Source organism: Eriocheir sinensis, chromosome 45 (assembly GCF_024679095.1).
Source record: "Eriocheir sinensis breed Jianghai 21 chromosome 45, ASM2467909v1, whole genome shotgun sequence".
Taxonomy (NCBI): domain Eukaryota; kingdom Metazoa; phylum Arthropoda; class Malacostraca; order Decapoda; family Varunidae; genus Eriocheir; species Eriocheir sinensis.
The window spans coordinates 5,569,460-5,587,811 of NC_066553.1; the positions used below are offsets into that span (position 1 = coordinate 5,569,460).

The following is an 18,352-nucleotide window of genomic DNA, read 5'->3' on the forward strand; positions in this document are numbered from 1 at the left end:
ATGGTGTCATTAGAGAAATGAAGGGCAAAGTTGGAGAAGTTGGAGTAAGACTGTTCGATGAGGGAAGGAAGTGGGTACTGAATTCGATACTGTTTGCTGATGACACAGTGCTCATTGCAGAAAATGAAAGTGACCTACAAAATTTGGTCAGTGTTTTTGATAGTGTCTGTAATAGGAGAAAGCTGAAAGTAAATGTCAACAAAAGTTAAGTGATGGTTTGTGAGCGAAGTAGAAGTGAGGTTGTAGATTTTGTATGCCCATATAGAGTGGGAATTGAATGTGAAAAAGAACGCAAAATAATTTTGAATGGTGAAGAAATGGAGGAGGTCAATGAGTTTAAGTACCTTGGATCAGTTATGTGTAAGCATGGTGGTATGAAGGGAGAGATAAGAGAAAGGGCATTGCAAGGAAGAAGGGTGGTAGGGTCTTTGGGACGAATCATGAATGGCAGAAGTGTGAGCATGGAGGTAAAGGGGGATTTGAGAAATACAATAATAGTACCAACCCTCACATATGCAAGTGAAATGTGGGCCTGGAATGAAAGTCAGAGGTCTAGAGTGCAGGCAGTGGAAATGAGTTGTTTGAGGAGTGCTTGTGGTGTGAGTAGAATGGATGGAATGAGTAATGAAAGTGTGTACGAGCATTTTGGAATGTGTCACAGGGGTGAAGGGAAGACGTGTGGAGTGGTGGAAGAAGTGAAGCGACAGACCTTTATATATAATATAAATATATATATACATATATATATATATATATATATATATATATATATATATATATATATATATATATATATATATATATATATATATATATATATATATATATATATATATATATATATATATATATATATATATATATATATATATATATATATATATATATATATATATATATATATATATATATATATATATATATATATATATATATATATATATATATATATATATATATATATATATATATATAGCTAGCTAGCTATTTAGCTTGTAGCATGAACAAGTAGCTGGATCCTGCTGGGAGGTACATGGGATAAATAGGGGACTTGCATGGAGACTAGATCGGGGGACCCATGGGAATGGCATCGTAAGGTGGTTGAGGCAAACTCCCCTTGATTGACTGATCTTGTGCCAGGGTTGGCAATGATTAAATCAAATTGATTAAATCATTGATTTTTTTACTAAAAAAATCATTTTTTATTTCTTTATTTGTTATCACTCAGCAGTATATATATATATATATATATATATATATATATATATATATATATATATATATATATATATATATATATATATATATATATATATATATATATATATATATATATAATTAAAAAAAATCACCAACCCTGTCTTGTGCCCTTTGCATATGATGCGTGTTGGCTTGATTTTCTCTTCATGTGGGTAAAGACAGAGGAACATTGAAAATATCTTTATTACAAGGGCTGAGTTACCACTTGTAACACAGTACATGACATCACAGAAATATTGTACTCTATTATGAATTAAATTAAAAGTTTTCATACAACAAAAAGGAAAAAAAATGAATTATTCTAGAAAACCAACAGCTGATATTCACTTTTCAGGCAACAAAAACTTGAGCTCTTGTGCTGTCAAACTTAGGCTTTAGAAGCAAACCCAATAACACCTTATATCCTACAAAATAAATTAAACTAACTAAAATTTACATTTTCAGTATTCACACATAAAAGATATTAAAATCCAGAAACACCTCATCTCTGGCGTCATTTAGGATCAAGTGACCAGTGAAACACTTCCGCTACACAAGCACACACACAATTGACACTTTACACATTGGCCACACGCCCAGTGCTGTCACCTCACACAGTGGCACACGTCTGCTCATACCAGACTGCTGGAGTACACAATCCAAAGGGAGAGGGAGGGCATGGATAAGCAATGTGACATTTGGATAGGTAAGAAGTTATGAATGAAAAGAAAAAGTATCCTGACATCATTACAAAGGGCATGAGGATATTTCTAGTTAATTTAATATGGGAAATGGAGGATAAAGTAAAGGGGCAACTATAAAATATCACCACAAGGTGTAAATAATTAGCCTAATGTCCTGGACGTCACTTTGGTACGGCCAGGAGGACAGTGTGTTGGCCGCCGGCCTGTGCTGCCACCACTGCCCGCTCAGCCAGCTGCTTGCCTCCCAAGGGCACCGGCACCAACTGGTCCTCTTCATCTCCTTGGGCCAGCTGGTTGTTGGTGCCCATGCCAAAGCCAAACACCTGACCTGAAGAAGAGAGAACTGTGTTAGGCGGGTATTTCACGGGAATGATTTTAGTTGAGCATCCATAAGCAAATGCTGACAGATGGGACTCTGCTCATGGATCATAGGGGGTACTAGAGCAGACCAGGCTGGAGCTATTTTATGCTTCTCAGGCAGCCTGTTCACATTATCCTGGGCGCCTCACTTCACCCTGATTCGCTGGCTGGTTCTTATGCTTCTCCCACCTCAATGACGTCATCAGCCTCAAACTTGCTCACTCCTCTCTCTTTACTTTTTCACACTACTTTGAATTTTTATATGTAGCTTCATAGATAGTTTATTTATAGTAGTTTATAGATAGCTCTCACTCAATCTCCTCTCTCTCTCTTATACTACTTTGAATATTTATAGGTAGGGACTTTGCACACATCTTATTTATTCCAAGTTGGGTTCTGATTAAGTCTTTACAATCAAATGTTTTCGATCCTCAATACTACTCATGCCTACTTGTTATTCATTCACCTTCTGCCTTCTCTGTCTTTAAAACTGTTTAACATTACATTTAAACCTCCAACTGTATTTGTATCAACTGAGCATCTCTTAAATTCACCTCATTCATCCAGGTGAGGTGAGGAAGGGTGAGGTGTATCTATATCTATCTATCTATCTATCTATCTATCTATATCTATATATATATACTGATCATAAATGCATTGATATATATTATATAATGGTTTGCGTGAGTGATGATTTTTCTCATTAATTCACTTAGAGGGGCCTTGAAGAAACATGGTCCCTGCAGCTATTGGGTTAAAGGCCCCTCTAAGCAAATTAATGAGAAAAAATCACTCATGGAAATCATTATATAATAGATATCAACACATTCGTTTTCAATTTTTGCATCCTCTATTTTTGGGGATATATGTTAAGCCAAAAATTTGGCCTATCACTGGTACCGGCTTAATGATGAAAAACAACATTCAACTTATTCTTTTCTTTTTGGTTAGTAATCGATAGGGACATACACCAAGGGGCGCGTCACCTCATCCACCCTACAATGCCAAATCCGAGGGTACCTCCAAGCAAACCCCCATCCCCATCCTAAGTACCTCAAAGCAGGAGCCATCAACTTGCTCTAGGCATTCCCTGGGCATCCTCTACTCAGGGTTATATCTCTTACAGACATAGATAGCCTGATGGGCGGGGTCAACTTCTGGGTAACATGCCACATGCCCATAGAGCCAGGGTTGACATTCATGAACTATGCTGGTAATAGGTCTCAATTCAGTCTCGAGTAATCGCCAGTTTGACAAAGTTATTCCAGAGATATCCAATTATTCTTTGTAGACACTTTACCAAAGACATCAGTCTCTCCGAGTCACAATTCAGTGTCCATGTTTCACAGCCATAGAGTTAGGGAAAGACCACAAGCGCTTTGTTCTTTTACAAAGGTATCAACACCATATACACATGTTGAGTGAGTAAAAAATGCCAAAGGCAAAGCCAATCCACAATAAGACATTGATGAGACCCACCGTTGTTCTGCATATACCACAAAGGAATGTGAAATTTTCCATATCAATGTTCTCACCTCACACATGAACAAACTGTACGGTTTCATCTAGCAAGCCTCCAAACACCTGTACCTTGGTCTTGGTCCAATAGCAGCAACATATCAATAAAAAGAGTATGATCACTGGAATGAAAAGTCTAACTGATAAATTATAGAACAAAAGCAACCGTAAAAAGGTAATTACAAAAGGATCTTGCAAAGAGCAACTTCCAAGACAAAGGTTTCAACAATATGGACTAGTTAGAATGAATAGTAAGTTCCTACAATAACTTTTGGATGCTTTCAAATAATTGATACTCAACTGGAAAGAACTTCCTGGGTGTAATTTCAACGGCATCTGTTTGCTGCTGTCTTAATAAAAGGCCCTGCTAGTGAACAAGGATACATGTATAAAGGGAGCATTGGCACTGTCACGCCATATCTTTCACCCAGTTTTCCTATTTGTAGCCCTTCTATCACTATGATTCGTGAAATAAGAATATATTTAATTGACATGGTAATATAAAGCATCACAAAGGAGTAAATGAGGTGTCTGGGGTGATGATTATTCCAAGGTTTGCACACTGCGGCCACGTCACAGTAGCCGCCACATGCAAGCCTCAGAATAATCACATCGAATACCTCACTAAGTCTTCTCAGGAGTTTCATATTACCCACATCAGTTCAGTATTGATGCTGTAAATCTTGTTTGGGGCTCTACATTTTTAAATTCATACACTATCTCATTGCATATGTGTGTGATTAGTATAGGATTCTTTTATGATTTCCTGAAGAAAAAAAATAAATACTCCAGCAGTTAGATTACGAAAGTGACGCTATATAATGATATAAGCACAACTGAAGAAATAAATGGATCACCACCAAGCCATGCTCCAGCCATTACCCACCTCCCTCCACCACGACGAGCGAGACGCACTCCCCGGCCGAGACGCTGGTGGCCTTGTGACTCTCGAGGGTGGGGATGGGCGTGGGCTTCACCTTGTCCTCCTTTAGATCCCCGAGACCCAGCCGCCCATACTCCCGTCGGCCCATGCAGTGAGCCACCCCATCCTCCGTCAGCGCCAGGCTTTGGGGGCAAGACAGATTAAGCATTTTTTATATTGATGGTAAGAGACACAGGGGTAAAAAAAATTAGTAACACATTGCTCTGAAAAAAAATGCTGAAAAATACTAAACACATACATAGCTCCCCCTCAGAAATAAGAGTACTAAAAATGTTAAAAACAAAACATGGGAGATGAAAGAGACATGTATTAGTGGAAGGAATAGCTTGACGATCTTTTTATATTTTCTAACAAGCAGATCGGTAAGAAAGGTGTGCCATCAGGAATACTAAAGACTTTTAAATACATAACTGAAGAATTATTTGCATATGGAGTAGAACATCAAATTTTGTGCTGCTTAACTACTTCCACAAAAACATGCAAAAAAACTTAATCTGAGAAAATTGAGGCATCGATCCTACGAGAAAAGGTTAACTGGTTTCGAGCTCATCTGAAATCTAGTCCAGTGTTCACTATAGTCAAACCAGAGTGGTGAGTCCATTGTGGTGTTGGCTCCCGCTGGTCCTTTCCTCCCCTCTGCTCTGCCACACAGTCCCAACACCTACTTTTTCCTCTTATATGTTACCTATTGCTAACATATGAGAGGAAGAGAAAGGTGTTGGGACTGTGTGGAAGAGCGGCTGGGAGGAAAGGACCAGCGGGAGCCAGCGCCACAATGGACTCGCCAATTTGATTTCACTATAGTTCACAGAGAAAGCTGCATTTCTCAACACCCACTGTCATAACCAGGTTTGCCTATAGCCTTCCTAGCCTTATTTAGAGGGAGCCATACCTCACCTCCTTTAGTCACTTCTTACAAGGGTGGAGTTAGCAGATGTACATGTCTCCAGATAAGAATGAATCCACTTCAGACAAACACTAATGAGGGAAGAAAGTGCTGAGGTGAAGATAATAAATTAAGAGTGAGAGAGAGAGATGACTGGAGTGGGAGAATACTATAGTCTTCCAAATATGTCGAGGCCAGTCTGGCATAGGCTTCTGTGGGTCCTTTCCTCCCCTATGCTCTGCCACAGTCCCAACACCTATCTCTTCCTCTCATATGTAAGCTATAGGTAACATATGAAAGGAAAAAATAGGTGTTGGGACTGTGTGGCAGAACAGAGGGGAGAAATGGGCCCACGGGAGCCAACCCCAAAACGGAGTCGACAATTTGGTTTCACTACAAGAGATGGAGAATACAGAAAACAGAACTATAATGACAAGAGCAAGAGAGAGGTCATAAAATCACTTGTAGCCTGATAGAGACTGAGTCCGAGAAAGGAAAAAATGAGGAGAGTAAGAGACCAATGGAGAACTAAGAGAAAATGATATTCAGGTAAGTAGACAAAAATGGAAAGGTAAGAAAAAGGAATGCTTAAGATGAGTAAAGAAACAAACATGGATTTAGTATGAGGATGGAGAAGCTCAGATAAGTAGATGACGATGTAGGATAACGTGAAAATACCGAAACTCCAGATATGTAGACAGGAAATGGAGAGGCATGTAAAAAAATATATAGAGACTGAGTAATACTATGTGAAAATGAAGTTAAGAGAAGATGGCGCCACTATAAACACTTGCCTGCGCCAATACGGGCTGGGGTCGACTACTATCCAAGCCCCTCAAGCAAGCCTACAGGCGCTATAGAAAAAAAAAAAAAAAAGTGTGGATAATGATGGAAATTTCAAATACACAGAGACAAGAGATGGAGAACTATGAGAAGATGAAGAACCCCTGACAGGTAAATTGTTTGAGAACAGGAAAAACAGGTAAGTAAAGAAACTGAAGGAGCAGTAATATAAGAAAAAACAAAAAGGTCGAAAATTATCAGATGACAAAAGATGAAGTGGTACAAGAAAGAAAGGATGAGATAAATAAGAAGACAAGAGATGGAGGGATATGAGGAAGAGAGGTTGAGGTAAGCAAAGAAAGAGATATGGAAAGGATGATTGAGAGAAGAAGACGAGAAATCGAGAATAGAAGGTTGAGATGACACGAGACAGAGAATGGAAAGTTTAACCCGGTAGCAGCAGGGATCATGTTTCTTTATGGTACCTCCAAGCAAGAAAAATTTTTAAAAAATCAACCCTCACACAAACCATTTCATAATATATATCAAAGCATTTGTGATCAGATTATGTATCATCTATTTTGGGGGTTTATATCATGGCACAAATTTGGCCCGTCGCTGCTACACGGTAAAGCCACAAATTTGGCCCATCGCTGCTACTGGGTTAAGTTAGTTAGAATACATGTAGAGCAGTGATATGAAATAGACCGTTTAATAGGTAAAAGGAAAAGAGATGGAGTGGTAGGAGAAAGGGTTGAGATACGTGGAGAAAAGAATGGAGAAAGGGAGGTTGAGATAGTTAAGAAGACAACAGATGAAATAATATGAAATAGGAAGGTTGATAATTAACAAGCGATGCAGTAATATGAAAAAGGAAAGTTGAGATAAAGGGCCGTATTACAAGTCCAATCTGACAAGTTTCAGGTCCCTACAAAGGTCAGTTTAGGGGCCATATTACAAGTCCAATCTGACAAGTTTCAGGTCCCTACAAAGGTCGGTTTAGGGCCGACAAATCAATCCGACAAGTTTCAGGTCCCTACAAAGGTCGGTTTAGGGGCTGTATTACAAGTCCAATCCGACAAGTTTCAGGTCCCTACAAAGGTCGGTTTAGGGGCCGTATTAAAGTCCAATCCGACAAGTTTCAGCTCCCTACAAAGGTCAGTTCAAGGGCCATATTACAAGTCCAATCTGACAAGTTTCAGGTCCCTACAAAGGTCGGTTTAGGGGCCGTATTACAAGTCCAATCCGACAAGTTTCAGGTCCCTACAAAGGTCGGTTTAGGGGCCGTATTACAAGTCCAATCCGACAAGTTTCAGGTCCCTACAAAGGTCGGTTTAGGGGCCGTATTACAAGTCCAATCCGACAAGTTTCAGGTCCCTACAAAGGTCGGTTTAGGGGCCGTATTACAAGTCCAATCTGACAAGTTTCAGGTCCCTACAAAGGTCGGTTTAGGGGCCGTATTACAAGTCCAATCCGACAAGTTTCAGGTTCCTACAAAGGTCGGTTTAGGGGCTATATTACAAGTCCAATCCGACAAGTTTCAGGTCCCTACAAAGGTCGGTTTAGGGGCCATATTACAAGTCCAATCCGACAAGTTTCAGGTCCCTACAAAGGTCGGTTTAGGGGCCGTATTACAAGTCCAATCCGACAAGTTTCAGGTCCCTACAAAGGTCGGTTTAGGGGCTGTATTACAAGTCCAATCCGACAAGTTTCAGGTCCCTACAAAGGTCGGTTTAGGGTCCATAATACAAGTCCAATCCGACAAGTTTCAGGTCCCTACAAAGGTCAGTTTAGGGGTGGTATTACAAGTCCAATCCGACAAGTTTCAGGTCCCTACAAAGGTCGGTTTAGGGGCCATATTACAAGTCCAATCCGACAAGTTTCAGGTCCCTACAAAGTTATTCATCCCGAACTATGTAGGGACCCGAAACTTCTTGGATTGGACTTGTAGTATGGCCCCTAAACCATCCTATGTAGGGACACGAAACTTCTTGGATTGGACTTGTAGAATGGCCCCTAAACCGACCTTTGTAGAGACCCGAAACTTCTCGGGTTTGACTTGTAACCTATGTTCAAATTTAGCAGGAACATTCAGGAAAGCCAAGAACGTGCAATGCTTCTCCCCACCTGTGATGCTGTCCCCCTGAGATCTGCTTCCAGGTCTTCCCGGCAAAGTTCTTGAGTAGCACCGGCTGGAATTTCAGGTTGCTGTCCTCATCCCCTGCAAAAAATGGCTACAATGAACATTCGACTACACTGGTTTAGTTTCTACACTTTCAAAGTTTCAATATCTGTAAAGAGGTTATATGCTTGAAAATTTTTACACATTACTTATTACTAGTCCTCATAGCAGAAAAAAAACATCATAAGGAAACTGAGGTATAAAATGAGTTAAAAAGTAGGATAAACAATATTTTGATGGTATTTCATTATGATGGACAGTGAATGCCTTAAAAACCTCAGATTCACAGATGAAATAGTCTTGCTGAGTCTGAGGAAAACTTGCAAAGAATGACCAAGGAACTAAACAGTCTGAAAGGAGCTCTTTAAATGTGTGAAGGAAACAAAAGGTATGTTCAATAATCAGTGGGCAGGACATCAAATAATGACCAGAAATAAAACACTTGAGAGTAAAGGAATATACACATCTAGGACAAATAATGAGTGCAAATTCAACCCTTGAAGAATAAATGAAGAGAATAGGAATGGAATGGAATGCTTTTGGAAAACAAAGATACTTCATGAATGGCAACTCTCATGACTGGCCACTCTTCCTGAGGAGCAAAGTGTACAATCAATGCATCTTGAGTCTTAACATATGGTTCAGAATCTTGGCGCCTCACAACTTTCCCAGCTTGACTCTTGACTTACACTGAGAGACAAACAAGCACAGTTGACAGGCAACCTTGTCACATTCCAACTGGCAGACAACTCACCCATCTGGTTGTAGTTATTGAGGCCAAACCCATATATGTCGCCGGTGTCCTTGGCCCGAACGAAGGTGGCCAAGCCGCCGGCCCACACCTCATCAAACGCCACAGCCTTGCGCCTCCTGTACACTTTGAGGGGCTGGGGCTCGAGCAGAGACTCTGAGGAGAAAGGTCAAAGTTAGAAGGTTGCTAAAATTATGCTTTATCATTTATATTTAGCTGTACAGCCTCATTTTAAAGCTGGTTGATAAATAAATACATGAATAAACATAAAGAAAATTATCTGAGAAACTGTAAGCCTAAGTGTCTGAATCAGCCTGGTCCATGTCACACACACACTCAGGTACTTTATCATACATGAGTGTAATAGTTACAGGTATCATAAATATACTGATATCAGCAATTTCATATTTATCATATATTTCATTAAATCCATATTTGTTAAGTGTTTGGCAAACATGGCCATGGGTACTCAGAATAGTACTTTCTCGGGTTTTAAAGTGTGAGTGTTCCTGGGTCTTTTCTTGTGGGTGGCTAAAGTATTGCAACTGAAGGACATGACAACCCAGTAGCAGCGGGGATCATGTTTCTTAATGGTCCCTCCAAGTGAGAAAAAATCACCCCTCACACAAACCATTTCATAATATATATCAAAGCATTTGTGATCAGATTATATATCATCTATTTTGGGGGGTTTATATCATGGCACAAATGTGGCCCGTCGCTGCTACCGGGTTAAGCACAAAGGTAAGTCTAGAGCAAGTTACCAGCTTGACAAGTGGTCAGGATGAATGGGAGAGTTGTTAGTCTGTAAGGGAGGAACCTATGTGTCTGTGTGTGCCAAACAACGATATCAGTGATTTACAAAGTTACAAACACATTCATTCAGGGAACACAAGGAAGCATTGCAAGGTAATGGTTCATCTGTGACTTTTTTGTTGTTGTTGTTGCTGTTGTTGTGAAGGGGGCAGTAATATTGGTGGATCCCTACTGACATCCTGTATCTGAATCCTGCACCCACATACTCTCTTCACAAAGTTATCCTCATTCATTCTACCATGAACTTCTTTTGCTGAGATTCTTACTTTTAAAAATCAATCGGAATCTTAAGACAAAAAATCTTACTGAAAAATATGCATGGTCACAAAAGCAAGTCATACACATAATAGGAATGCAACCAGCAAATCAAATGTCACAGGAATATGAAATAGCCCTGTGTAAAAGGTAATCTTTTGTGTCCTGCATGTGGGGCTATCTGTTTGTGGCATCCAAACACTCACGTATTCCATTTCTGTTTCTGGAGGTCCTCGTGGCAAACACCTCCGCAATCCTCCCCAGCTGGCCAGACTCTCCGCAGCCGAAGGTGAACACCCGGCCATCCTGGGCAAGCAGCGCCAGGTGGTTGTTCCCTGAGGACACCTTGATGATGGGCACATCCGCCAACACCTGCTGTGGAGTCCTGTGTCCATTGCCTTCCGTCAGCAGACCCAGCGGACCGTTGTTGTCCTGTCCAGAGAAGACTGATGGATTAGAATAGCAGGTGCTATGGAAATACATATACAAATAAAAGATTAAAAAAGGCTCATGTAACTAACTGGCATCTTAAAGACTTGTTATTTCCCTCATTGTCCTTATGTTTATAAATTAAGATGACAAACAAGTGCACCTCCAGCAGAAATGGTTTTACTTTTACTGTTCCAGCAAAAGTCTGTACAGGTAATCAGGTTTACAGCAACAGTAAGTGTCTTTACACACACACACACACACACACACACACACACACACACACGTCTGCAATATGAGACTAGATTGGAGGAACTGGGCTTACCAACATTGGAAGAAAGAAAAGAGGAGACCTGATAGTACTGTACAGGAATACATGTGGAATGGGCGTGTTGGATAGAAATGATTTCATCAAGATAGAAGGGAGGCAACTAAGAGGACACCATAAGAAATTGAGGAAGGGGACTTGTTAGAAAGACATAAAGAAGTGGTTTTCCATACAGGAGTGTGGATGCATAGAATGGACTAAACAAAGACATTGTTGAAGCGGGCAGTGTCCATATAATGAAGGAAAAGTTGGACAAATATAGATTGGGAGACAGGACTGTCCGAGCTTGAGCTCAGGCCCTATATACTATAAATAGGTAAACACAAATAGGTAAATTCAAACACACACACACACACACACACACTTCAGAGGTGAACCCAATCAGGCAAAAATTAAGTCTCAATATTGATATCCTCAAGTTATTCATATAATACATATACCTATATCATAAACAAAAAAAATCCCCTCTCTTTTATTACAATGCTTGAGGTAATCAAATATACAATCAAGAGGCAGCAGCAAGCCTCTCCACCCACACGTCCTATACTCACCCTGAAGCATCCCCACACAAACACCTTCCCCTCATCTGTGAGTGCCGCAGTGTGGCAGTCCCCGGTGGAGATCTGTACCACTTTGGCATCCAGCTCCACCACGCCACTAGTGAAGGCATCCTCCTCCGTGGCGGTGTGGCGGCCCAGGGCACCCTCGTCATTACAGCCCCAAGTGTGTATCTGTGGAGGGAAGATAAGACTGCTAGGTACTGGAGGACAGAGGTGATGGTGTTGCTGACTGTGTACATCTGGAGGTTGGGTAAAGCTGCATGTATTGGAGTGCAGAGGTGTTGGTGAGTGTGGGTGTTGACTGTGTACCTGTGGAGGTTGGATAAAGCTGCATGTATTGGAAAGCAGAGGTGTTGGTGAATGTGGGTGTTGCTGGCTGCTGCTGGGTGCTGAGGAAAACAGGTGTGGGCACAGACCCCTTAACCCTCTCCAATGATGTCATACACACAAAATATCCACACCTTTCTTCCTAAACAAACACAATGCATCAGACCCACAAACTACATGTAACAGAAAGCTAACGGGTTCCAATAGTTTAACCCCTTGACTGAGGATTTCCTACAAGAAGACATCACCAAGCTACAGGAATGGAACAAAAAATAGCTGCTACAATTCAATGAAGAAAAAATGTAAAGGTATGCACCATGGGAGGGGATATCCAGCATACCAATACCACATGGGAAACACTCCACTATCCACCACAGAGGCAGAGAACGACCTGGGAGTGTATGTTACCAGGCTACCAATGAAAGCCAAATTTGTGCCAATCGCAGCAGACGGGTTAATGGGCACCTGGCTTCTCTTCCCACCAAATCTTTCAGTGCAAGATAAGCTTAGGAAGTGAAATACTGAGTGGAAGGAGTAGCCCACATTTCTAAAATTGAGGACAGAGTGCATGCCAATGAGATGAAGTTACACAGGTACAACCAACTTCAAATTTAATGGAATGATTTACCAAATAAAATCATGCATGTCAAAAGTATACACAAGTCTAAGAAATTATGCATAGTGATAAAATATGAAGCATTACAAGCTTGACTCAGTCCTTTAAAAATACTAGCTAGGTAGAATGCACATCTCAAGACATCTCTCACTTCAAAACTGGCCCTCTCTTTTGACCATCCTCTTTCTATTGTACTTTATAGGAGCAGTGCTTAGCGGGCTTTTTGTTTTGTTTCCGGCCTTGAGCTGATTACTATGAAAAATAAATAAATAAACAATAAACAAAAAGGCATAACGGAACAGTGGATTGCATGCTGAGCTAAGAACACAGGCTCTTACCTTTCCATTTTTATCCAAACATACTGTGTGAAGGCCACCAGCAGCTATGGCCACGATGTCCTCCGAGAGATTCACTAAGCCTGGCCGGGTCTTCTCCTGCACATCCGGGCCCAGACCCAGTTGGCCGATATCTCCCATGCCCACCGTCAGCACCACACCGCCCTCAACCTTGGGTGCCTCAAGCTGAACTGTGAGGGTGGACAGATCACAGAAGGCATATATAAGTAGAGATTATGGGGAATACTATGAGGATCTGAAGAGTACAGAGACGGACAAGTTAAAGAGAGAATATGAGAAGGATATATATATAATGGGGAATGAAATCAAATATAAGGTTGGATTGTGGGGGTGAAGGAAGAGATGGAGATGGGATGAGACAAGTAGAAAGATGATGCACTCAAGATCTGATGAATAGAGAAAGACACATCAAAAAGAGAAGTGAAGAATCAAGAGAAGTAGAGATGAGATCAAAGAATGAAAGAGGTGCTACTTAGCAAGGAAATTGATGTCATGTGAGAAATGTAGAAAAATGGCGAAGTGCATGGTGAAGGTAAAGAGGGAAAGGAGAAATATACGGGGAAGATGTAAAAGGGTGGAAATGAGGAACGAAATAATAGAAAATAAAATCGAAACCTGAGGGTAGAGAACATCATGAAGGGACAAGACAAAATGAAAACCTTGGAAACCACCAATAGGAAAATAATGAGAAGGAAGAGGAAAGTGGGATACTGAAATAAGAAACGTGACAGAAATTAAAGGAAAATTATAACAAACAGGTAAAATGTTAACCAGCCAAAGATGAAAGTGACAATTACAAATATAACAAGCCAATAAATAGGTATAAGCATGTATGAGAGGTTTGATATGGGTGTGACAGAGAAATGAGTGGTCAAATGGGTGAAGCGTGATACGATGAGATGGTTCGGAAACGTAATGAGAATCAATTTGTGAAGTGTATAAGGGAAAGACTGAGGAAGGGGATGCCAGGGGAACTATTGGAGTGAGAGTTGGAAGTAGCAGGATTGAGTGTGCTGAAAAGGAGCGCCAGAACAGGAAGAGATGGAGACACTTCTGCAGTGGCCTCCCCCCTGCAAGGAAGGCCCGGTGAGGGAGCAGCGCATCGGGGATATAGATTGATAAGCATAAATATATAACAAGACCAAGACAAGTAGAAAAAAATACTACAAAGGTACAGAATAAACACAATCCTATTTTAACACTAAAGGCATCACTGAAATAATAAATGGAATACAGTGCAAAAATGACCTCAACACCCAACAGAAAACCACAGTGATCATTACGTTTGACTTTCTTGGCCTCGGTGACCGGCTTCTCTGTCTGGGTGCGCTTCCGGCCCCGCCCTCGGCCCGGCTTGGCTGCCACATTGTTGGTTGACAGCCGGTTGTTCACTGCTTGGGACCTTCTCGGCATGGTCTGCGGAAGGGTTGGTATTACTGTTACTGTGATCCATGGAAGGGTTAAGATGAGTGAATGCAGTGTGTGTGTGTGTGTGTGTGTGTGTGTGTGTGTGTGTGTGTGTGTGTGTGTGTGTGTGTGTGTGTGTGTGTGTGTGTGTGCTTGTTGCTACTCCTGTTTCCAAAGATCCCAGCTTAGTAGTATATATAAATAGATAGATTAGATAGAAGAAAGGGCATCAAAGGAAAATAAAAAAAATTGATATAGGCCCAAACTAGGTCCCCCCAATGAGCAGACATGGATAGGATAAATAAGACAGTGACAGTAAAACAAGGAGAATAGAGAAAAAGGGGGAATAAAATGGATAAATAGAGAAGATGGAAGAAGACAATGGGGACAAAATGGAAGAATAGGGATAATAGAAGAGAAAAAAAGGGGATAAAATGGAAGGATAGGGATAATAGAAGAGAAAAAAAGGGGATAAAATGGAAGGATAGGGATAATAGAATAGAAAAAAAGGGGATAAAATGGAAGGATAGGGATAATAGAAGAGAAAAAAAGGGGACAAAATGGAAGGATAGGGATAATAGAATAGAAAAAAAGGGGACAAAATGGAAGGATAGGGATAATAGAATAGAAAAAAAGGGGAAAAAATGGAAGGATAGGGATAATAGAATAGAAAAAAAGGGGATAAAATGGAAGGATAGGGATAATAGAATAGAAAAAAAGGGGACAAAATGGAAGGATAGGGATAATAGAAGAGAAAAAAAGGGGACAAAATGGAAGGATAGGGATAATAGAATAGAAAAAAAGGGGACAAAATGGAAGGATAGGGATAATAGAATAGAAAAAAAGGGGACAAAATGGAAGGATAGGGATAATAGAAGAGAAAAAAGGGGACAAAATGGAAGGATAAGGACATGAAAATGCAAGCTATTTTACAGTGGCAGCGGCATCACCGTCACAGTGGCCAGCACCAGAAGAGGCGACGCGCTTTCGTAAACATTATCCCCTATTTTCAAGAGTAAGAAAAAAAGTCCTTGAATTGGATTTTGAAAGCGTTTCCATGACTGTTGAAGGTTTGTAGAAAAGATATATGAAGAGCTAGTGAGGTTTTATAAGGAAGGTAATGAGATACTGGCACGGTATTAAAACGAATCTTAACTCAGAGGGCTGTACTTCTGTAATAATACTGAAATCTGTAGGTGACACTACACAAGAAATAACAAATTTTAAAAGCCATGTTTCAATTCAGTCCAGGTAAATAGGGTATAGGGAAATATGGGAGTATGGCAGTTGTAAGGCAGAAAATCGAGCTAGAAATCAGGAAAATAAAACAATTGTAGAAAATTACTAAAGGACCGGAGAGTAATTAGGGAATGGACTGAGGTAAATCTTAAGAATAGCGGCTCCTAGCGGGTGCGCATTTAGGGCACGGTGTGGTGGTAATTACAACATTTCTAGCACGTACGACGGGATTTTGACAAGCGGACAGGCAGGTTTATGTCTCTTTACTTTAGGGCTCTTCCCTTTCTTCACCCCGGAGCTCGCAGTCTCATCGTCCATTGACTTAGAAGAAATTGTGAGGCCAGCGTGGAAAAATACACACCTTGTGACATAAACATGGCTGTCCGCTTGTCTAAACCCCGTCGTACGTGCTAGAAATGTTGTAATTACCATCACACTGTGCCCTAAATGCGAACCTGCTAGGAGCCACTATTCTTAAGATTTACCTCAGTCCATTCCCTAATTACTCTCTGGTCCTTTAGTAATTTCCTACAATTTTTTTTTCCTGATTTCTAGCTTGCTTTTCTGCCTTACAACTGCCATACTCCCATATTTCCCTTGCCTTCTCAACCTTCCACAAAATCAGTTTTACACAACAGAAAGTTAATGCAATTCTGGACAAGGTTTCAAAGACCTGGGTAAACAGCTTTCCTGGGAGGGAGGGAAGGAAAAAATCTGAACCTCCACCTCAAATGAAATGGCTGAACAAACACCGGGAAAGAGATAACATGGATATAACTGGCCGGGAGCAAATTCTTTCCTCCCCTCAACCTATGGACTTCCAGGTAACTCTTCCATGTTCTGGGGAGTCTATGAACATCCAGCCTCCATAAATAAGACATACCAGACTTGCCATTGCCCTCCCTGAATCCAATCCCAGGCAAAAAAAATTAAAAAAAAATAATAAATGCAAGTACGTATATATTTCAAAGCCTACACAAACTACGGACTACCAGATAATTCCTCCACGTCCTAGAGAGTATATGAACACCAGCCTCTATAAATAAGACACACCAGACATGTCATTGCCCTCCCTGAATCCAATCCCAGGCAAAAAAAAAAATGCAAGTACTTATGTATTTCAAAGCCTACACAAACTACGGACTACCAGATAATTCCTCCACGTCCTAGAGAGTATATGAACACCAGCCTCCATAAATAAGACACACCAGACATGTCATTGCCCTCCCTGAATCCAATCCCAGGCAAAAAAAAAATGCAAGTACTTATATATTTCAAAGCCTACACAAACTACGGACTACCAGATAATTCCTCCACGTCCTAGAGAGTATATGAACACCAGCCTCTATAAATAAGACACACCAGACATGTCATTGCCCTCCCTGAATCCAATCCCAGGCAAAAAAATAAATAAAAATAAAAAATGCAAGTACGTATATATTTCAAAGCCTACACAAACTACGGACTACCAGATAGTTCCTCCACGTTCTAGAGAGTATATGAACACCAGCCTCTATAAATAAGACTCACCAGACATCTCATTGCCCTCCCTGAATCCAATCCCAGGCAAAAAAATAAATAAAAATAAAAAATGCAAGTACGTATACATTTCAAAGCCTACACAAACTACGGACAACCAGATAGTTCCTCCACGTTCTAGAGAGTATATGAACACCAGCATTCATAAATAAATATCGCCCAGGAAAAAAAAATACCCCAAGAGATTGTTCCCCGCAAAGCTCCATTTCAAAGGCTCACCAACACTTAACCAGACGCTCCAGTGGACTCGTTCCTATCTATATATATGCTCAGGGTCTCCACTCACCTTCCGCGACCCCTCAGTCAGGCCTCCACCACACATGAAACAGGAAATTGAGCGGAGACGAGGAGGAGAGGTGCCCGGGTCGTCGCCGCCTTGCCTCTGCACGTGGTCTTGTTGTGGGGGAGTTTTGGCGCCAAGTTCAAGTGACGGTCGAGTTGCGCCTGATTCTTCTTCTTCTATTTCTTCTTTTTCTTCTTCTTCTTTTTCTTTTCCTTCTTCTTTTTCTTTTTCTTCTTTTCCTTCTTTTTTCTTTTCTTCTTATTTTTCTTTCAATATGAGGTAGGCCAGACGATCGAGTTGGTAGAAATTAATGTGAAGGACGGAGAGAGCAAGTGGCTGGATTGGGGAGGGAGGCGATGTAGAGGAAAGGGTGTGGAAATGAGTAACGAGATAACAATTAAAGAGGAGAGAGGAAGGGAGTAGAGTCAGAGGAGGGGGAGAGATAGATGAAGAGGAGTGGCAGGAGAGAGAGAAGACCGGGAGGAGAGAGACAGGAAGGATCGAGAGACGGAGGAAGGGGGAGACAGAGAGAAGAGAGGAAGAGAGACAAGGGAACAAAGAGGGGAGAGGAAGGGAGTAGAGTCAGAGGAGGGGGAGAGATAGATGAAGAGGAGTGGCAGGAGAGAGAGAAGAGGGAGGAGAGAGCTAGGGGATAAGAAGGGATCGAGAGACGGAGGAAGGGGGAGACAGAGAGAAGAGAGGAAGAGAGACAAGGGAACAAAGAGGGGAGAGGAAGGAAGGTGAGACAGAGGGAGGAGAGTCGAAGAGAGAAGAGGAAACAGAGAGAGGATTGGGGTAGAGACGGAAAGGAAAAGGCGAAATGGGAAGGAG

General features: G+C 41.1%; 1 protein-coding gene and 1 long non-coding RNA gene across 4 annotated transcripts; one reads left to right on the forward strand and one right to left on the reverse strand.

Moving 5' to 3' along the window:
- Nucleotides 1–1,428: 1,428 nt before the first annotated feature.
- Nucleotides 1,429–17,758, reverse strand: LOC126980666 (regulator of chromosome condensation-like). The gene is made up of 9 exons (XM_050830780.1): nt 17,525–17,758; nt 14,337–14,469; nt 13,036–13,223; nt 11,746–11,925; nt 10,644–10,869; nt 9,370–9,522; nt 8,561–8,654; nt 4,708–4,886; nt 1,429–2,271 (listed from the first exon to the last, which is right to left on the reverse strand). The coding sequence occupies exons 1-9, from the start codon at nt 17,558–17,560 to the stop codon at nt 2,105–2,107; spliced, it is 1,356 nt and encodes a 451-aa protein (XP_050686737.1). The 5' UTR covers nt 17,561–17,758; the 3' UTR covers nt 1,429–2,104.
- LOC126980667 (uncharacterized) lies at nt 4,875–8,554 on the forward strand. 3 transcript variants are annotated; one of them, XR_007733451.1, is made up of 4 exons: nt 4,875–7,357; nt 7,523–7,863; nt 7,978–8,091; nt 8,149–8,554. It is a non-coding gene; the product is annotated as an uncharacterized LOC126980667 (long non-coding RNA). The 3 variants fall into 3 exon arrangements; XR_007733449.1 differs by having other exon boundaries at nt 7,978–8,554; XR_007733450.1 differs by lacking the exon at nt 4,875–7,357 and adding an exon at nt 7,448–7,522 and having other exon boundaries at nt 7,636–7,863; nt 7,978–8,554.
- Nucleotides 17,759–18,352: the final 594 nt, after the last annotated feature.